Source organism: Polyodon spathula, chromosome 31 (genome assembly GCF_017654505.1).
Source record: "Polyodon spathula isolate WHYD16114869_AA chromosome 31, ASM1765450v1, whole genome shotgun sequence".
Lineage (NCBI taxonomy): Eukaryota > Metazoa > Chordata > Actinopteri > Acipenseriformes > Polyodontidae > Polyodon > Polyodon spathula.
In genome coordinates, this window is record NC_054564.1 from 1,610,758 (window position 1) to 1,633,197 (window position 22,440).

Below are 22,440 nucleotides of genomic sequence, written 5' to 3' on the forward strand. Positions count from 1 at the left end.
TCGCTCGCCGTTTGGTTCGCATTTGAACTGGTCCGTCACAGCACTTGTCCTCGTTCTAATTCTGGCCCGTACCGTCTTCTCCTTTTCAGCATAATAACCATAGATAGAGAAGGTTTAGATTGGGCATTACGTCATTTTGGTGAGGACATAGAGACGCTATCTTGCCTAGGTATAAGTGTTTCAAAGCCACTTCACAGCTACTGGCTTTGTTTGTCCTTTTCTGTGTGTGTTATTATGTGTTTTGCCTCACAAATAAAGTTTATTTATTTATTTATTTTTAAGGATTTTCCGTTTATTTATTTTATGTTCTATTAATTAGACACGTCGGGGGGGGGGGGGGGGGGGGGGGGGGGGGGGGGGGGGGGGGGGGGGGGGGGGGGGGGGGGGGGGGGGGGGGGGTGGGGGGGGGGGGGGGGGGGGGGGGGGGTGGGGGGGGGGGGGGGGGGGGGGGGGGGGGGGGGATTTATATATTCATCAACAGAATAATAGCCTATATTAGCACTTACAAATGACTGGTGTTCGTGCCTGTAAATACATGTCGATCGTGAGGGCAGCGTTGAATAACCAGTAGGCTATACACAAGCACATTATCAAAAGCGATTTATGTCTGACAAGGTAACATAGTCATAGTTTCATTTACTAAGTGGAGCATTAGATTAATAGTGGTTAACTAGCATGGATTATGGAGTGGTTAACATGTAGAAAACAGAAAGTACTGATTAGAGGAGAAACCTCAGAATGGAGTGAGGTAACCAGTGGAGTACCACAGGGATCAGTATTAGGTCCTCTGCTATTCCTAATCTACATTAATGACTTAGATTCTGGTATAGTAAGCAGACTTGTTAAATTTGCAAATGACACAAAAATAGGAGGAGTGGCAAACACTGTTGCAGCAGCAAAGATCATTCAAAATGATCTGTACAAGATTCAGAACTGGGCAGACGCATGGCAAATGACATTTAATAGAGAAAAGTGTAAGGTACAGCATGCAGGAAATAAAAATGTGCATTATATATATATCATATGGGAGATACTGAAATTGAAGAAGGAATCTATGAAAAAGACCTAGGAGTTTATGTTGACTGAAAAATGTCTTCATCTAGACAATGTGGATAAGCTATAAAAAAAGGCCAACAAGATGCTTGGATATACTATGAAAAGTGTTGAATTTAATTCAAGGGAAGTAATGTTAAAACTGTACAATGCATTAGTAAGACCTCATCTTGAATATTGTGTTCAGTTCTGGTCACCTCGCAACAAAAAGGATATTGCTGCTCTAGAAAGAGTGTGAAGAAGAGCGACCAGAATTATGCTGGGTTTAAAAGGCATGTCATATGCAGACAGGCTAAAAGAATTGAATCTATTCAGTCTTGAACAAAGAAGACTACGTGGCAACCTAATTCAAGCATTCAAAATATTAAAAGGTCTTGACAATGTCGGCCCAGGGGGCTTTTTCGACCTGAAAAAAAGAAACAAGGACCAGGGGTCACAAATGGAGTTTAGAAAAAGGGGCATTCAGAACAGAAAATAGGAGACACTTTTTTACACAGAGAATCGTGAGGGTCTGGAACCAACTCCCCAGTAATGTTGTTGAAGCTGACACCCTGGGATCCTTCAAGAAGCTGTTTGATGAGATTCTGGGATCAATAAGCTACTAACAACCTCCTCTCGTTTGTAAACTTTCTTATGTTCTCATGTTCTTAATCGGATAATGAAACTGTAATTTCCGTGACAGCGTGGGCTTTTATTTGACGATCAAAAATGAATACATACGTTTTGCTAATCAATAATTTCACGTAATACCGGTAGCTTTAATGAATTGCTGTTATAAATCAAAGTTTAAACAACACCCAAGCAAAAAAAAAAAAAAAAAAAAAAAAAAAACTACAGCCCCCAGAATTCCCTTTGAGGAAGCTGGCTTTATTTTGTTTCCCTGACTCGCAGACATTTCTTTTCTATGTGTTTGCTCTGTGTGCGTGTGCGTGTGCGTGTGCGTGTGCAAGAGTGAGGGGCAGCGGGTTGGTGCTGATAAGGGCGACAGGGTGCGTGCATTATTAACGGGGTCCTTTTTGTAAACGTCAATTCAAAGGAATAGTATTATTCTTGTTGCACTCCTTTTGAGTTTCGAGCTGGATTTGCTTTCTTTCTTTCGTGCTTCGTAGTTTCAGCATTCTGTAACACTTGAAGAAAACAGCAACAACAACGACAATGTCTTCTGGCTGTCAAAAGACGTTTAGCAGAGCGATCCCTACCCGACGCGTTACCGTGGAGGACGCGTCGAAGGTGCCGCACGGGTACTGCACCACACCGGGAGGAACCGTGTTCAGTACCACCCCGGGAGGTAATGAAACCACAAAACACCGTGAATCAGTCACATGCAGCACCTCCGGGGGAAAACACAAGCAGCGTGGCATGGCATGGACTGACACTTGTCAAGTTCAACACCGCGGAACCCTAATTATTATTATTATTATTATTATTATTGCCACTAATATTGCGTTACTAACTGATGTTGCATTTTCAAATCGCAATATACCAATTGCTGTAGAAATTGCTGCAGTAGATTTAAGGTGAATTGGAGAGAGCGTTATTATGCCCGTTTAAGTTTTAAAGAACGGGTTGTGTGTCTTTACAGTTGGATAAGAAAAACGCATTTAAGGGCTGGGGTCAGACGCGGGTTCCGTTTTTTTATATATATATATATATATGTATTGTGTATCGGTCTAGTTGTTTGTGTGTGGGTGTGTGGGTGGGTGCGCCCATAAGTAAGTTGTGGTCCCCATTTTCTTTAAGCGACTGTAACATCACGCACACGTGCAACTCTCCTGCCTTGAGCATATGCACAGAAGGTTTGGAAAATAAGGGGATGCACTGAGTTCCCGGGCCCTGCTACGGATTAACGTTGGAGCTGAATAAGATATATATAATTTGCATAGAAAAATGGGGCGTGTTTTTTTTTTTTTTTTTTTGAGGATTTGCAGGGATGCGAATAAGACTCCTAATGCACAGTTTCACCCATTCCAGGTACCAACTTGGTTGGCCACAGTGTGGAGATGTCAAGTTTAGGTGTGTCTGATTAAACTGTAATAAAACCAGGAATGGATCAAACAGCTATGCAACGGGAGCCTTATGTCCATAGCTGATTTGCTAAGAGGACGCAGGAGTATCGGTCTTTGTTGGGTGAAAGGCCTCTTAAAGCAGTAGTGTAAACACAGCAGCGTGCCAATTCCTTCTTGGAAAACAGAGTTCCAGGGAACGTTATGTACAGGAGAGGCAGTGTCTAGAATTCCAGCTGAGAGAGTCTCAGTAATGACACACAAGCCTCTTTCAGATCTGGAGACCTGGGATCAAATCCAGCACGGGGCACAAGTAGGGCTGCCTCCTGTTCCTGTTTTCCCGGGATCGTCCCGGTTTTGAGGAAGGCGTCCCGGGAATTCAGTATACCTTCCCGGGACACTTAACACCAGGACCATAAGCTGAGCACGAGTTAGATTCATCAGGATACAGTGTTACTGTAAGAGACGCACAATATGAATTGGTTTGCAATACCGTAGTAGTGATATGATCAGTGCTTCCTATTGGATGAATAGAGGATTTGTAAAAGAGATTGAGATGGTCTGGTAAGGATAAGGGTCTGGAGAAGGTGCTGATTTTGCCTACATATTGACCGTGGGAGTTGTTTCACCTTTAATTGAATTGGGCTGCCACAGGGTACCTCTGCGGATATTAACTTGTCTGTTGCAACATTGTTATTGAATCGTTTTTAATCAGCTTCCCTCTTCAGTGTGTTTTTTAGCATTCTGAGATGTGATAAATATTCACATTTGTATTAGACTACTGTCCTTTTCTTCTGCTCCCAGCTGAAGCTAATATTGACCCAGTCAAGGACACTTTGATAAATGATATCAGTGCAATTGCAAGGCGTCTACAAACACATTTGCAACAGCACAGTAACATGCAAAAGGAAACGTCAGGCAGCAAACTAACTGCAGGAATCTATACTCTACCGTTTACATATAAGACGCCTATCGATTTGTGCTAAACTCACAGAGAAGAAATGCAGTCTAGAAGCAGTGAATTCAGCGGGAAAAAAAGTCAAACTTAACATTCAGAAACAGGGTTGGGGTCAATTCTTGTTTCTCAGTTGGAATTCCAATTCCTTCAATGGAACTGATATTTTGGAGGCAGTGATAATTGTGATTGTTCAACTGCGTTCATTGGAAGCCAGTTTAATTGGCAAACAGCGACTTCAATTTGTTGTAACTGTGAAAACCTCATTTCAAGAGAATACAGCTGTGCAATTTTGATCAGTGATGTGTTGGAGTTGATTACAAGAGAGTGGGAATTGGAATTGTACAACAGGAATTAACCTCAACCCTGCTCCGAAAAAAACAGTGTCGTTTGGACCTGACTCTCTTGGCATCAGTACCGTGAGCAGAGACAGCTGTGAAAGTGAGTGTGATTTTTGGCTTCAGAAAAACGTCGACCTTCCCTTAGAAGTTTCTTGTCCATCTGTCAAGCAGTAGGAACACGTGACGCGTGTCGTTGAACGAGAAATATCAACACCAACACATGACCGGCGATGAGGAAATATCCTGAGAGCCAAGTTGTTTTCAGAAGATATATTTACACAGTCTGTGTGGCGCAGTATCCACACCGAGGCATGTGTCTGTGGCTTCTGCTGTTGCTTTACAAATCCCTATGGTGCCATCTGTAGTCGGTTTGACAGCCGCCTTGCAATTGGGTATTTGCATAAGCTTTGCAATTTCAAACTTGATCTGCAATTTCAAACTTGCTTTTGCATTTTAACTCTAAATTGCAACGCTCTTTTTTCCTTTGGTAAAGTTCGGTTATTGAAGAAGTTAACATGCAGAAATATAATAATGGGGATTCTACTTCACGTAAGTAACTAAAAAAATCCGACCCAAAGCATGTACAGCTCCGGCCAAAAGTTTTGCATCCCCCCCTGTAGAACAAACTCGTTTCGCTTGATAAAGTCGAATGAAACCTGCTGAATAATGTTATGTTAACTGAATTACAAACCGCTTTCTAGTTTTCCCATATACTTAACGAAAAACTGACAAATATAAAAATGTGACATTTCGAAATCTAACATGAAATACTACTGTACCACTGTTATGGCTTCCGGTAGACTTTTGCAATATAATTGTGTAGTTTCCTTGATTGCATGATGTTAAGTAAAATATCTAAGTTCATACATATTTTTTAAATGCTGTCTCAATCCTAAACTTCTAGGTGATGTAACCCTATTGGCCCTAGCTGTACATCTTTCAGACTCACTGTTCTGCACAGAGAGTGGTGAGGGGATGGAAAGGGTTACCTAGCCATGTTTCTGAGGCAGAATCACTGGGATCCTTTAACCCTTAGCGATCCATTTATTCAGAGCTTGTCAGCCAGTCCAGTTTATTTTCACACGCGCTGTTTATTTTACACGCGCTGTTTAAAAGTGTTGTTTTGAATAGTAAAACAGTTTTAAAAGGCACTACATATCAACAGGACACTCAGTACTGTATCTCCAGCCCCGCCTCCACCCCTTGATCACTGTATTTATCACATACCTCTTCATAGTCATGCATACTGATCAATCCTCTCCTCTCCGTTTTATCACCAAACTCCTCAATAATGTGATCCAAGTCATTATTTATTACTATAACATCTCAAAAAGCTCTGCAAATATCCGTGATATTCTTCGAGCGCTGGATGCGCAAGCCGCTGTCTTCTGTGTTTGTGTCCGTGTTATCTCTGTGGTGCAGGGGCGATGTGTATTGATCAGATCCGCCCCTTTTCTTTTTTTTTTTGGCTCCTGTCGGTCTCACTCTGCCATTGAAAGGTTTTCTCGGCTTTTTCCGGAGAAAAAATGACTAGAGACCTGTGCTTGACGTCTTTTTGATGACCGGAAAGGGAAAATTGTAATGTCGGACCTGGTCCGACATAGGACCGCAGAGGGTTAATACCCAACTTGACAAAGGTTTGAGATGAAACGAGCATTGATGGGCTGAATGTCCGGCTCTCACTTCTAAATGCTCGTATGTTCCTATGTGTTCTGTTTCTTTATGCAAACTCTCTCTGTTTCTCTCTCTCTCTCACAAACACGTATTCCCTCCCTCTCCTCTCCAGGTACCCGGATTATTTACGATCGGAAGTTCCTGATGGAGTGTCGCAATTCAGCCGTGGCCAGAACGCCTCCCCGCTACCTTCCCAGCATTCCAGGAGTCACCAGCCCCAACTCCGGGGAGGACACGCCCCAAACCACCAGCCACGAAGCCAACCACGTGGACAAGACTGCTGCTGGTCAGTGACAGGCGTGCTAGAGTGATTCAGAAATATAATACTCCTTTTTAAGTTTGCAAAACAGCTGCCGATTCTACAGCGCAGTTTACCCAGCTGTGGTGCAGCTCGCCCGAGACATTCTTTAGCACCAGTTAGCATTGAGAGTATAGGAATGCAGAGGCTATAAGGAGATGCCTGTCAGAAGGTACACACATCGCACTTCATTCTGCTTCAGTAGGAAGCGCTTATCCAAATGTGGTAAAGCAGGGATGGAAAGAAGACTCGTATTGCATAGCAGTTTCACCCTTTCCAACTTTTGATACAAGCTTGATGAGCCACAGTGTGTCGGTAAGAAGCTCAGGGGTCTGGTTTAAAATCAGTAAACCAGGAATGGATCAAACTGCTATGCAATGGGAGTCGTATTGCCATCCCTGTAAAATCTGGTTAAGACATTCCTTACCATATTTAGAGTATCAGAATGTGTGAGTTGGACAGTCTCTGTCTGTCTGTCTGTGTGTGTGACTCTGTGTGACTGTGTTCACTAATACTGTATCCAAATAAGTATCAAGAAAGTGTATTGCTTTGCCTCTAATTAGTGGACCCCCCCCCCCGCACACACACACACACACAATAAAAACGTCTGGAGTTTCCAGCCATGCAGATTGACAGACCCTGTCTCCTTTTTTGGCATTCTGCTGGGTGGGAGAGTGGAGAGGGGAGACGGGAGCAGTGAGGGGAGGCCAACCCAAAAGTCATCCATCACGTGATAGATCACAAGCTCGGTCAGGTGGAAAGGCCAGCCGACAGCCAGTGAAGGGATGTGGATTCGCTGTGCAAAGCCGGCACTGTGTTTACAGTGTGCAACCCACCCCAGAGAGCTGGTGTTAACTTCCGATCCGCTCAGCGTTATTTCATGAAACCCTGCAGGGCAGTTCTGGATGAGATTATATTCCATTTGCTGTTGGTGTAGTTGGCCAAAACTCAACAAAGCAGTTCTTTCTGAGAAACACAGAGCTACGCAAAGAGGTACCCCACGAATATTCCTCGAGTACCGCGGTTATTCCAGGAATATCAGGATAGCAGAATAACTAGCAAACCCACCAAGTTATTGTGCTTATATGTGAAAGATAACTATATGGAAAAATAAAATATAGAAATGAAATTGCAAACCTAAATTAAACAAGTGAATTCGGACCACACTGCGCCTGCATCTGCTGTGAGCATCAAGATGTAAATGGGAGTGTTGGAATTCGCCCAGCCATTCTGATGTTGGATTTGAATGAATACAAGATAAGATGATGGATAGATACATATTTATTTTTACTTTTTGAAAAAACTTTATTTAACAATTAAATATAATACACAAAATCAATATTTATAAAACAGATATTGTCACGAAATCAATTCAGATCCACCCAAGATGAACAAAACAATACATAAAGTACTGTGGACACATATAAAGTCACATTACAGATAATCCTCTAGTTCACCATCCTTAACAGCACACAACACCCTGTGTACACACCAGGCTTCCTCAAACATTGCTATATTCTGCATTGCTTTATAGAAATTAAAATCCAATCTAACCCGTGTTAATACAAGCATTCTAAAAATGAAAAAAGGATCAGAATTTAAAACGTCATTCATTTTGTTTTTCCTGCTCTTTAAATTTGCTAATTTGGCCTGCCCAATAATAAAATTCACCAGCTGGATTGAGTACATTCTCTTTTTGCAATACTTAAAACCAAAAATAAAACACAGCTCAGAGAACACAAAACCCAATCCAGCAAGCAGTTCCTTCAGAGCAGCAAACAAAGGTTTTAGTCTGGTGCAGAACACAAAACAATGGTAAACAGTCTGTCTCTCTCTCTCTCTCTCTCTCTCTCTCTCTCTCTCTCTCTCTCTGTCTCTCTCTCTCTCTCTCTCTCTCTCTCTAGTGTGTTTCATTTGTTATTGAAAGATAGATGGTAAGTTTAGTGTAACAGAAAACGAGAAGTAACTCCTAAAATCAAAACTCTTGTCAGAGTTCACTTCAGGTGTTAGTTTTCCTAAATATATGCATTAGATATCCTGATGCTGTTTGAGCGGCAGATTTGCAAAAATAACAATTTTAAAGCACCTCTACCTAGAACCGCGGTACGTGGTTTTTTTTGTATAGCCTGCAATGGTATCATTTTAGTGTACAAGCGCCCCCCCCCCCCCCCCCCCCGCCCCCCGTTCTTTCTTAGCCCCCACGGATGTATTTTAGTGGAATGTGGGGGTGGGGTGGTCTGGCTGTACTGCTGCGTCTGTGTTTTATGTGAGGGCTCTGGGTGTAAACAAACCTGGGATTTTTTTTTTTTTTTTTTTTAAATATGTATAGACAGTGTCACAGAATTGTTTCTGCAAATCTTGACATGTTTGCGTTTTGATTTGAGAGAAATTGGAAGCATTTGCTCTGGTAACGAGGGCAACAGGGGAGATGCTGCTGTTTCCCACAGGGGTCAGGTGCGTGGTGGAGTACTGTGTGTGAACCTGCCTGCGCTCTGAATGCATGCCTGCACAGGGCTCCCCTGGGTCCTAAACCCTTTCGGGTACAGATGGGGAACTGCAGTAACCACACACCGGCCATGACTTCTGCAGACATTAAAAGTTTGCTGACATAGGTTTTTTTTTGCATGTGTATTAGTCTACCCCCCCAACTTCAAGATTGTGTTTTAGGGTAAATTTCTTGACTTATACTCAAGCAACTATGGTACATTTTACAGCACCCTTAAAGTTAGTATCAAAGAGAGCTTTTACATGGAGACTGTAAATGATACAATTTAGTTGTATTTTTATATAGCGCCTTTCACGCCATGGCACCCAAGAGCGTTCTACAGAGATCAAAGGCTCATGTGTACAACGCACTCCACATACAACCAATTGTATAAAAGCACATTAAAAAAAGAAGTATGTTTTCAACGTAGACTTTGATCCAGTGTTTAAACCTGCCTAACAATGTCGAGAGGAACAGAGTTACACAAACGAGGAGCACACCAGCACAAAGCTCCGACTCCAACTGATCACAGACCATTTTTTAAAGAAGAGTTCAGCATTGGCATGCATGAATGTCTGTGTCCATTGCAAACTAGTGACCAAAAACCAGGTCAACAAAATCTTGATTTTGAAAAATTAAATAGAATTTGAAAACGAGGAACATTACAACTGAAAGCCCTGGTTCTTATGTAGCTGTTTTGTCTCTTTGTATTCCCAAGGTGACGATTCCCTGTTTGAGATGGATATTTAAGATGCACCCAGGAAGGGGATCCAAAGGAAAATGAGAGAAGAAGAGAATGAGGAGGAGGAGGAGGTCAAGTCTCAGGGGGGTGTTTTTTTAAATGACGCGCCCCCGTTTAGGTGTTGTTGATTGTTCCGTGTTCGTTCCCCAAGTTTGGGGTTCATTTACTTCTACAGCTCCTGTGAACAAAACTAGTGTTTGGATTGTGCTGACACGCGCTGAGAGGCGTTCTTCAGTGCAGAGCGGAGGCTGCATGCTAACAAAGTGAGGTCACACTGGGGAGGATGGCATGACAACACGCAGGCTTGCCGTAGGCTTTTGTTATTTTTTTTTAGGGGGAATGTTGATTATGACATCACAGTAGTGACCAAAGGCAACATGATATCACGTATGCAAAGCCCTTTGATTTTCAGTTTTTGAATTTATTTTAATTTTTTTTTAACAGGAGAATGATCTTGTTTTACTTGTTTCCTGACATTTAGACCAGTCAAGCGTGTTAAAAGGGTTGATTTATACCCAGAAATATCTGTGACTTGGCATTTGGCAGATGTGTTTACACAGTCAATACTTTAGTATTGGTGAGAAGAAGAGAAAGGGTCTCTTGTAAAGGGTGAACCTGCTTGACTTCACTGGCCCTCACCAGCTCTGCTGGGATCACACAGTTTTACCATTCACAGCATCCACTGGTAAATCTGTTTTATTTTTATATTTTTAATAGACAAAATCCTGGAAAGTTTGATTAAAAACCCGGAAATGAAGGGCCATTAATTATTTGATTTTTTAATCTTTTGCATAAAAGAACAACAATCCATCACTGTCCAGGTTATATAAACAAAAGTAAATAGTAATTATCCTAATTATTCACAACCAGTTGGTTAGGTCTGTTTCCCACTTGTATGCCTTTGGAAATGATGAGAAACTGCTGACCTGTCAGGACATTCAAATCTAAAGAAATGTTTCCCTACATGTAATGATGGGGGGGGGGGTTAATAAAAAGACTACAAAAATAAAAGTTAAAATCTCTTTATTTTGTATGCAATTTAAGAAAGGGGTCTCTCTCCAGTCCAGGGCAGGCTTGGAGACTAAACTGCTCCCCCCCCCCCCCCCCCCCCCACTAAAGAAAGGGTGCACCCTCCAGTCCAGGTTAAGGTAGGCTTGCAGTACCAGATTTAACTGCTGCCTCCTATACACTCATACCTCACAACAAACACAGCCAATAGGAAAACCAGAAAGGTGATTTCAAAATAAATAAATGAATGATTGATTCGGTGTGTAACCAGCTGCACTGTTCCCAGGCACGCAGTAGGGCTTTTATAATCCAATTAACACCCATTTCATGTTGAAGTTGTCCGTTTTCATGTTAATGCAGCATGTCATTTTAATTAACAGTATTCGCTCCAAACTGGAATATACATCCAAGTGCTTAGAAAGTGGAGCGGGTGCAATATATATATATATATATATATATATATATATATAAATGACTTTTGACATTTTTAAAGTGAACCATGTCTCCTGTACAATGGTGTTAGTGTGCCTTATAGTTACACTGTAGCTGCTAGATAGATAGATAGATTTCAATTACATGAGAGTAGATTCATGCTGATTTGAACTCATCGCTCGCCAAGATAAGCACCAACTAAGACATAGCTTTACAGTAAACTAATGTGATCCATCTGCATCTCCATCCATTTGTGTTTCCTTCCATCTGATGATGTAGATATCCTTCTGTCTGGTGTTGATGGCTGAAGTGTAATGCTGGCTCCAGGGATCAGCTTATTTTGCCTCCCCAGCGAGTTTATAATCAGTTAAAGTTCAAGATGGAGATAGCAAAGTGTGATGCATTTGTATTTAGGTTTGGCAATGCTGACAGCAAACCTGCTAGTTGTATGAAGGCCCCTGCACTAGCAGGCTGTGCTGATACAGCAACACTAAAGCTGCAGAGTAAACAGGTGTTGGTTGTACAAGATGCTATGTCATTCAACCCTTGTGTCCAATCAGCTACACATTACCGATGCAAACTGAAACTAAACTTTCATTTGCAAATCACTTAACAAAAATAAATACACGCGTTACTTTATCAACGTGTTCAATTAAGGGAAACAGGCTTTTTGTTTTTGGTATTAACTCACAGATGTGTGTGTCATTTATCATAAATCGTGTCGTTTAACACAAACTAAATAGTCCTTAATCAAAAAATATGTTTTCGACATTTTTTTATTTTATTTTTTATTACCGTGATTTAAAACTGTAAAATAAAACGTGTTTTTTTTTTTTTTTTTTTTTTTTTTAATAAACATTTTACAATATCATGTACAAAGTGTGTGGGTATAACACATTGTAGCTAATGTATGCCTGTATAGTGAACGTGCCCATTTCCCTAATGAAATAATACAAGAAAATAACCCGTAGTTTAAATTACATTGCGCTTATAAATTGCTCACATGACACGGTGAGTCTTATTAAATCCAAAAAAAAAATAATAATTAAAATACAAAATGTACTTGATCTTACGCGCAGAAACTAGAATTGTAGTGCTGTAGATTAACATATATTTTTATTTAGTTTAGTTAAAAAATATATGTTTTAAACCACTAAAAAAGAAACGTCACTTCTTTAAACTCGAGGTTAAAGAGAACTCGACACCTATTAGTTGATTCAACATATAAAACACGAGGTTATTTGGTTTCAGTCAGTAATGGTCCCCGTTGCTAATTACTTAATAGCTACTAATTAATTACCGACAGAACACTTTTGTCGGAGGCCGACAGTTTATTTTGAAGGTTGAATGGGGGTGTCGCAGTTTCGCTTCTAGGGAACCAGACTCGCTTTGTTGATGTGGAAACGCGCTCCGAGCCCGTGTGTATTCGGGTTAGCGAGCCCTAGACGCTTCTCTGTTTAATGTCATTAGACCGTCTGGAAAAACCAGCCGCTATGTTCGTGTGCGCTGGAGTTTTCCTATAACGTCTAGGGAAATGAAAAGTGGCATTCTTATTAAAATCAGGCAATCGCAACCGATCAAGGGAATAAAGCAATCGTGATAATGTAATTTTTAAAATGTATTTATGATGCAATATATTCAATCGAACCTTTAATTTCACCACCCGCGGCGCTGTCAGAAAAGCAAACGAACAAATACAGCTCAAAACACACCCGCACAAAAGATGCTGCCAAGGATACAAAACAGCAGCTTTTTTTTTCTTTTAATTGTTGTTATTATTTCCTTTTGGGATAAACTAAGTGTAATCCCTTGTCGTCTTAAAAAAAACGATGTAGCTCGTTATCAAAATAGACAAGTGGCGAAAGGAAGATAAGAAGACTTCTTGTCTGCGCACACGGATTCTCTCAATCCAGACCGTAAATAGTCAAATAAAACATCTACAGCTAGGATATCAAATTTATACTTTCTACGGCGTATAAGTGCCATTGAAGAAGAATAGCAGAGAAGCAGGACCGTGGCACATAGGCATCGTGTAGCAGAGTTTGACAGTTTATTTATTATAAATACCTCCAATGTTTTGATTCAAACACAGGCTCCCTTGAGGCAGATATGTACAACATATCGAAACGTTGGGCACCTGGCTCTTTGAGCTATATATATATATATATATATATATATATATACACACACACACACACACACACACATACACACACACATACAAGAACTGTGAATCAATCAATATATAATGCCTTTGGTTTCTTTACTGGTTACCAGAATGATCTGTTTAAAAAACAAATAAATATAAAGCAGCTTGACAGCCTTATAGACCTCCATATCCCAAATACATCTTTATTCAAAAATAAAAAAAACATGTATGTATACACAATGTGATCAGACAGAACGGGACGTATTTTCAAAGTGTTTCCACTGTTTCACTCCTATTTACTTATTTATTTTTAAATTGCATTAATGTTACAAAATGTGAAACAAAACACGCTGAGAGCACTCGAGAACTTGCAATATATAACTTGAAATATATAACTTGAAATATATAACTTGAAATGTATAACTTGCAGTGTATAACTTAATGTATAACTTGCAATATATAACTTGGTGGTTTAGTTCTAATATAACTTTTTTTGTTCTAGTTTTGTAAAATGGACAGGTGTTTTACCTCTTGGGAGTGAGTTAAAGACTGGAGGAAACGTTTTGTAAATGTGGACAATAGATCTCATGCATATTTCATATAGTATATTAAAAATTCCCATAGCACACATCATTGTGTTGTTGTATTTGTCAACATATAAGACAATAAGTAAAGAAGTCAATGGCTGTAATAGGGGACCATAGAAAGTGCAAAGCTATTGAGACCTGCATTAGGAGGCTGGAGTCTGTTTCAATGATCTAGAACGTGTCAGATCTGAATACCTTTAACTCTGTATTCATCTAGCTGGGTGGTATATAGACCCACTTATCACCCTTATAAAAGTTTACTGCTGTAGTTTGTGAAGTTTTCCCATGATTTACCTGACTTTACCCTGGCTTGCCATGTTTAGTAATGTGCTTTACCAGACCTCGCTTTACACTGCTTGCCTGTGCTTTACCATGCTTTTACTGTGCTTAATCACACTTTGCTGTGAACTTTTATAATGTGCAATACAAATTCAGCGAAATGAGGCTCTGCACCAATCAGGTTTATAAATCCCAGTATAGGATAGGAACTGAGAGGTGGCGAGTCGTTTTCACCTGTAGTTGCATTCAGAGCCTCTTTTTCCAGGACAGTCATAAAAACTCTCAGGGTTAATTCAGTTTACAAACCCAATGTCCACTCCCTTGTACTGTGCGTGATTTCAGGCTGTTACAGAACTGTGCAATGTATATTAGAACCTTGTTTACTACTACCTGCTCCTTAAACATTGGCAAGCAGGTTTAAACAGGGGGACCCTTACGAAAGATTACCGCAGTAAATTTGCATGGTACTTTTGCAATTTTCCCCATGGTTATACTATGCATTTGCCTTAGTTTACCACAATTCCCCATGTCTTTTAATATGCTTTACCATACCACTGCTTGCTTACCTGTGCTTTACCATGCTTTCACTGTACTTTGGTCCACTTGTCTGTGATTTTACTATTATAAGGGTTAGTTTACTATGGTTTCCATACCTCTCTGGGCTTTACAGTGCTTTCAATGTGCGTTATTACACGATTCTATGCTGCACGTTTCTATGCTGTTATGAGGGGAGACTTTATTCTTCTGTGCAAAACTCTAATACTAAAGAGCAATGTAGTATCAAGGACTGTACTGGAAACTGAACATTATTGCGAGGGTTGATTTCAACGCCAAAAGTTTCTCAAGGGCCAGCAATCCTGTATACAGCAGTAAAAGCATAGAGAAAACAATGTTTACTGAGTAGCATGTTATCAATACATATGAAGAATTGATAAAGCGTAGTGTGTGTCATGCAATGTTACTGTAAGGCTTGGACACACAGTGGCTGGGTTGCAATGGTTTTATTGGGAGAGCAAGTTTTAATTAGTCTCATCCACGCTTTCTCTCTTTCTCACTTCCTAGAACCCAGCACCTAACCCCAGTACTTCTACAAGTATCCTAAGAGTGTAAATGCAAACCCACACTAATTCAATATCCTAACAGTAGAAATGCAAACCCACACTAATTCAATATCCTAACAGTAGAAATGCAAACCCACACTAATTCATTATCCTAACAGTAGCAATGCAAACCCACACTATTTAAGTATCCTAAGAGTGTAAATGCAAACCCACACTAATTCAGTATCCTAACAGTAGAAATGCAAACCCACAATAATTCATTATCCTAACAGTAAAAATGCAAACCCACACTAATTAATTATCCTAACAGTATAAATGCAAACCCACACTAATTCAGTATCCTAACAGTAGAAATGCAAACCCAAGCTAATTCAATATCCTAACAGTAGAAATGTAAACTCATTTTTGAAACTTGCAATCTAACAGTGAAGAGGCCACATTTCTAACACAATGGTGCAAGTTTTTACCTTGTATTACGAGGTGTTAAAGAAAAGATCTAAGTTATGTTCATGTAGTTCTTATTTTTTTAATAATAATAATAATCTCTCAATCCTAAAATTCTAGGTTATGCAAAGCTTTTGGCTGCAGCTGTGTATGATATACACAGATATCGAGATCGAGGGCTGACTGTGTCACTCTAAAATACAACTCTGGAGCTGAGAGGTGAATTACATTTTGTGCACTAAGCAACATCTCGTCACAGTTTTGCAAAGGCAAGCTTTTATAAGGGACCCCTGGCCCCTTTTAATCTCATGTATTCACTTTGAGCTCTCCTGTTAATCTAGACTTGCAGAGAGGTTGCTGTCTCGGTGCATTTAATACCTGTGTTATGTGCTCAGTGGAAGGGGTCGCTTGGAGAGGTCCCCAGAGCCAGTAGAAGGGGTCGCTTGGAGAGGTCCCCAGAGCAGTGGAAGGGGTCACTTGGAGAGGTCCCCAGAGCAGTGGAAGGGGTCACTTGGAGCGGTCTCCAGAGCCAGTGGAAGGGGTCGCTTGGGGAGGTCTCCAGAGCTAGTGGAAGGGGTCGCTTGGAGAGGTCCCCAGAGCAGTGGAAGGGGTCGCTTGGAGAGGTCCCCAGAGCAGTGGAAGGGGTCGCTTGGAGAGGTCCCCAGAGCAGTGGAAGGGGTCACTTGGAGAGGTCCCCAGAGCAGTGGAAGGGGTCGCTTGGAGAGGTCCCCAGAGCAGTGGAAGGGGTCGCTTGGAGAGGTCTCCAGAGCCAGTGGAAGCCCTGTCTGTTCCTCGAGTGCAGTCCATTCCAGTCTGGGTGTAACAGCTCTTTAGCAGCCTCTCTGTAGAGTGTGCTCAGGCGTTTCGGCAACTTGTTGTCACCCTGAAGTGGCATGTTCCCGTGAATCTGTGCAGGGACACCCCCATTTGAGAACTTGTCCAATTCATCCCTGTCCTGTCGCTTCCTGAGCCCCCCCCAAGGAGCTGTCCCAAAGTAAACACTTCCCCACCCTCCCCTCCTCCTCTCTCCTCTCAGACTCAACAAGAGCGTGACCTCACTTCTCCCGACTGTAGCTCTCACATATTCCAGGATACCTCGACAGATGGTATATAATATATATATATATATATATATCTAATATATATATATATATATAATATATATATATATATTCTATAAGAGATTTAAATAACTTTTTTTTAAGATTAAGAACAAGAACAGCTATTAAAGAAGTGTCCTTTTTTTGTTCCTCATAACAGAATCTAATTTCATGAAGGGGAGAATTGAATTGTTTCTCATGCTCACTCTCCTCTGTTTGAAGCAGCATCTATAACCATTTCTATACCATTTAGGGTTTTACACTGATTGCATCGACCCATGCTTCCTCACGCAGACCCCTTCCTTACTAAACACCCCTCTCTCAATAGATCATCGTCTCCTCTTTAAAAAATATGCAAAAGATTTTAATGAGCGAGACGTCTCACAAGTAGAACTGTCCCCGGAAATGTTCTCCTTGTTCTAGGGAAGCAGCACAGCTGGGGACGGGGAGTTTGTTGCTGGATAACTTCACTCAGACTACTTGCTCACTAAATATCTTGGTATCCCTGATAAATATCCAAGATATTTTAATGAACAGTCTCTATGACATTAGAAACTATGCACACCAGCATTGCTATGCTTCTATACTGTTTAGTCAGATATTTATTTTAATAAACTTTGTTTATATTGCAGTCTTTCTTTCTGTAAATCATATATGTGTTTTGCAACCAGGGATGGGAATAAGACTCCCATTGCATAGCAGTTTGATCCATTTCTGGTTCAACTATCAATTTAATAAGACACACCTAAGCTTGTTAGCATTGTTTATACAACAGTGCTTGAAGAGAAATAGAGACACACAAATCAATTATTTTAAATGGCTTTTTTATTTTATTGGCAAAGTTTTCTGTTCCCGCAATAGACCGCTGGCAGGTCATATAAAGTTAGATAGTATTATTTACAAGTCTTTTTTTGTTTGTTTTGTTTTGTTTTGTTTTGTTTTGTTACAAAAATATAATTTTATTACATGCTATACATTCAAGGAAACACATTTGGATCACAATATACACTTTTGTTAATAAAACTAATTTACACACATAATAATCATCTTTTTTTAAGAAGTCCTATATTATCACAAAACATAAGGCTGTTGATCCCGTGAAATAAGTAGGAAAGTCCCTGCGTTTAAATATTATACCGCGAGTATAATATAACAGGTCACTTGGAGTTCATTTGAGGCAACCTTAGTGTAATGTTCTTATAATTAATAAAAGGGGTCTTTTTTAGCCCCGTGCTTCTTTTCTTCTAAGTGTTTAGTATTGTTTTCTTCTGGGGGGCGACTGTGCTCCGGTTAATGGCATCCACATTCTTCCACTATCATGTCTTCGTGGTGACGGAGAACGACCTCTCCGTTCTCGTAGTACAGCATGGACTGCGGGCTGAGCTTGGTCGGGACGCACGACGGGCAGGGTGCTCGACTTGGCTGGTACAACTTCAGCAAACTCTGGAAGAGAGAAACAAAACACATTAGTACATTTGTTAAAGACTTTTTTTTTTAATGATTAGATACCACAATAAAAAATGTAGTTATAGAAATCAATACATCGACTCACCTGCATGTATGCGTGGTTTGTGGGCTGAAAGGACTCGTCCACCGGGCTGGGACAGTCCCCCTCGCACCTGAACGCGTTGTACCTCTTGGGGTAGACGATCCAGTCGTTCCAGCCTATCTGCTCGAAATCTACCCACATGTCCACCTTCCTGCAGAGGGGTTTGAAGTTCCCTTCAGCCGGGGCGGCGACCCCGTCTCCGATGCTGCCCGCCAGCTTCACTCTTTCCCGGTCCTTGCGGTTCCTCTTGTGCCTGCGCCCGCTGTCTCCCACCACGCCCTTATCCATCACCACATACTTGGAGTGCTCCACTGCGCGAATGAGGGTCGGAGCTCCCGCGGCGAGGCTGGACTCGTTCTGCTTGGAGAAGACCACCATCATGACTCTGTCCACCGTGTTGTGGTGCACCTTTCCCCGGCTTCCCTGGTGCCGCAGCCTGTGCCTGTGCTCCGGGGCAGCGGCGTCCCCCTGGTCGGGCTCGCCGAGGTGGGACTCACCCCTAACCGGGGCCTTGGCGCCGTTAGGGAAGCTCGCCCCTTGGTGCAGCCAGTACTTCAGCATGGCCGTCACGTTGAAGACCTTCCAGGCGGAGTCGGTATCGGTGGGCGAGGCGCCGAAGCTGCCGAGGAAGAGGCGGTCCTGGCAGGTTCTGTCCTCCTCCCCAGCGCACTTGCGATCGTGGGAGTGGTAGATCTCCACAGACACCTTGCCGGAAGCTGAGAAATGAGGGATCCTGACCCGTAATTCGGACAGCTGGACGTCCTCGTTGGCCGAGATGGAAGACATGTCGAAAGTGACGGTCCATTTGTCGCCTATTTGACTGCAACCTGGAGATGAGGGAGAGAGAGAAGGGAGAATGCGTTAGAGCAATTTAACCTCGATTTGCAAAGTACAGTACACCGCACGAGTGATTTATTGAGCAGATGCGCTTGAGAAAACAAACCAGTAAGCAGACTCACGAGGCCAAATGTCAAAACAAAGTCGGGATGTGTATTGAACCCCCCATGCAGGCACGTTTGTAGGACTAACAGACGTCTGGTTCTTACCAATACACAAAAAAACACCTTCATGTTGAATAAGCATCCAGAAATCCCTTGGTTTACGAGGGACCATCTGATAAGAGAGATCGATTACCTCTCAGTCACTGATAAGATTATGAGAGCGATTATTCCTTAAGGTTCACTATGGGCGACCACTGATTGCAATGGTCCCAGGTATTCAGCACCATGCAATGCTCTATCATAATATTAATTGCAATACTTACTTTTTGCAATCAAGCTCAGGACGGAATCTGCTTCGTGCAGCAGCGGGTTCTCCTCAATGTTGCTGGCGGTTGCTGCGGCCGTTGCCCTGGTGCTGTCTCCGGTCTTGAAAGAGCGGTACAGCTGCATCATGTACAGGGGGTATCTGAGACTGTGGTAAGCGTTTTTGTATCCGAGCCCCGATACCATGGAGGTCTGCACGCCGGCACCGGGTCCACTGCTGCTGGCGGCTCCGTTGTTGCCGCTAGGTCTTCGGGACAGTCCTAGGAGAGCCGCCCTGGGTTCCATTCGGGGGAACGGAATGGGCTCCGTGCTGCAAAAGCCAGTCCAAAAAATCACAAAGAAGCCACTAATGAAGAAAACATAACTGCTGCATTCCATCTTCTCAGTGTAGATAGAGTACGGTGTGCTTGTCTCCTCTTGCTAGTAGAGACAGAGAGGGAGAGAGATGCGTTTCTTGCTGCTTGCTAGTCCTAGACTGAAGTGATGGCTGCTCACCCCTGACTCTATATAGTTGCCTCGGTGTCCTTTGATGAACCCGACATCAACGGGTCCTTTGATGTGACCCTCCCGCATCAAAAGGACGAACCTGTCAAGTTCATTGTCTGTAAATCGGGCCCGTTCTTTATTCAGCGAGCGAGTATTCCTTTGTATATTACACCCTACTGTTACATGCTGTATATTTTAAAATGAGATACATACAGTGTATTTTGTTCCCGTTGTTATACATGGGGTGTGTAGCACCTATAGGGTTAAATATGCACACAGATTTAAAATGCATAGTTAAAATGTTACATAAGAAACATACAGGTGATTTTAAATGGTATTGATTAAACTCAAACATAAAAAAAGATACATGGAGAAATTATGTAACAGAAATATATGTTAAAATGTATCTATTATAAATTAAATCGCTAAGTTACTATTATTTGTAAGTAATTTGATCATATAAAGTGTTAAAAATAAGTATTTGTAATGTAAACCGTGTTATTGTCTTATGTTATATATATATATATATATTTAAACACAGCGCTGAATGAATTCAATTCTGTTGCAGATTAAGTGAATGCAAAGGTATTCAATACTATACTTTTGCTTGTAGTTTACATTCAACACTCAAGTATTTCTTAAGAGAATAGAAGAGCTCCAGAACAGTACAGAAAACGAAGGAGCTGAGCACGCTGACGTGCACTACAAACGTCATCAAATCGGATTCTAATCGATTCGGATTGCAGAGTGGCTTCGTTTATTTAAACTGGATTAAAGTGGATTTAAACAATCTTGGGTTTGGCACCCTTTTTCTTATCCCCAAATTGATACAAAACAAGAGTGCTTGAGAGAGAGAGAGAGAGAGAGAGAGAGAGAGAGAGAGAGAGAGAGAGAGAGAGAGAGAGAGAACCACACTGATTCCGAGTAAAACACTAAAACCATGAGATCAACTGCATCTTTCTTTCTTTCTTTCTTTCTCAAAAGTCGATAACAACAGGCCCTTCAATTATTTATATATTTTGAATTCCTGTTATATTGCAATATAATTGTATACTTATTAATGCAGTGACATAAGGAGATTAGTAATTTACAGTATGCAACCATACAAGCCAAATCTGTTTATTTTGGATCAGCTAATTGACTGAATTAAGATCTTAAATTCAAATCAGTTCTTTTGCGCTTTGAACTTCAAAGAGAGGTGATGATGCTTTCATGTCATGTTTGATCCAGGATTGGATTTGCTGTTTGCATCAATCTGCACTCTGGTTTGGACCTGCAGGATTCTGAGGGTACCGCAAATGGGAGATTCGAGTATTCTAGAATGGGACCCCACGCCAGGGGAGCGATGGGTTTGGTTGAGCAGTTACAGTATTGTCTAGAGCGCATGCGTTGCAGTCAAGTTTAGTTTAATATGAATCTTTATTTTTATATAGCGCCTTTCATAGTGGAGCACCATCATAAAGCGCTTTAGAAGATAGGAGACTAGGGTGTGTGAACGATGCATCAGCTGCAGAGTCACTTCCAACAACGTCTCACCCCAAAGACGCAGCGCAAGGAGGTTCAGTGACTCACTCAGGGTCACACACAGTGATTCAATGGCTGACCTGGGATTCGAAACGGGGATCTCGTTTGGGGTATACGTTTCGAGGCTACTAAAATACTAATACGATAAAACACATCTAAATCAATTAATAAAACATATTCAATATAAAAAAACAGTATTATTATTATTATTATTATTATTATTATTATTATTTAGTAGTAGTAGTAGTAGTAGTTGTCATTGCATTGATTGTATTTAATAGTCCCAACGAGGGATTTCTCAGAGCAGAACGAAATGTCCGTAAGGAAATTGAAATGTAACACGGCAGTATAAGCACCCACTGTCCTGCACATTTCGTAAAACGCTGCTATTCAAATCTGTGTTACACCTGGAATTACAATATGCAGCTGTTTCAATTCATTTGGTGTGCCAGAAGTTGCTGTCCGATACACTCTGTCGATGACAATAATCATGCATTGTAGCTTCTCAATCAGACCCATTCTAGAACTGCCCAATACACTCCAGAATCGACAAGAGCAAACGAGTAACGCGCTGGCTGCTCATCTCATCGGTTCTGGACACATCTGTCCAATACACTGCGAAATGAACGCGTCGTTTCCAAACCGCACTCCCATTCCACAACATGCGATGCTCAGCTTAATGATCACACGGGAATCGGAGAAAGCCCGGGTATGCCCGCTTCTCGGAAGTTTATTGTCGACGTTCACCCTGTGTGGGGTTTTGTTTGACTTGAGTTAGGAATAGTAAATAAAAAATATAGTGAGAGTCGATGAAAAGACCCCACAAGTATAGAAGTGCAAACGTGTGTGTGTGTGTGTGTGTGTGTGTGTGTGTGTGTGTGTGTGTGTGTGTGTGTGTGTGTGCATATAGCCTACTTTAAATAGAATGCAAAAAACGAGCTATTGGTCAAACTTTTACTTGAAAACATTATAATTCAGCAACATAGAGTTAATATAACTAAAGTA

At 41.4% G+C, this 22,440-nt stretch overlaps 2 protein-coding genes across 2 annotated transcripts; one reads left to right on the forward strand and one right to left on the reverse strand.

Annotated features, from left to right (window-relative positions):
• Positions 1 to 1,952: 1,952 nt before the first annotated feature.
• LOC121303227 (eukaryotic translation initiation factor 4E-binding protein 1-like) lies at positions 1,953 to 10,260 on the forward strand. The gene is made up of 3 exons (XM_041233796.1): positions 1,953 to 2,341; positions 6,139 to 6,312; positions 9,528 to 10,260. Exons 1-3 carry the CDS (start codon positions 2,209 to 2,211, stop codon positions 9,557 to 9,559), a joined length of 339 nt encoding a protein of 112 aa, XP_041089730.1. The 5' UTR covers positions 1,953 to 2,208; the 3' UTR covers positions 9,560 to 10,260.
• A 7,364-nt stretch (positions 10,261 to 17,624) lies between these two features.
• LOC121303028 (nodal homolog 2-A-like) lies at positions 17,625 to 19,710 on the reverse strand. Its single transcript, XM_041233422.1, has 3 exons — positions 19,425 to 19,710; positions 18,164 to 18,987; positions 17,625 to 18,054 (listed from the first exon to the last, which is right to left on the reverse strand). The coding sequence occupies exons 1-3, from the start codon at positions 19,708 to 19,710 to the stop codon at positions 17,902 to 17,904; spliced, it is 1,263 nt and encodes a 420-aa protein (XP_041089356.1). The 3' UTR covers positions 17,625 to 17,901.
• Between the last annotated feature and the right edge of the window lie 2,730 nt (positions 19,711 to 22,440).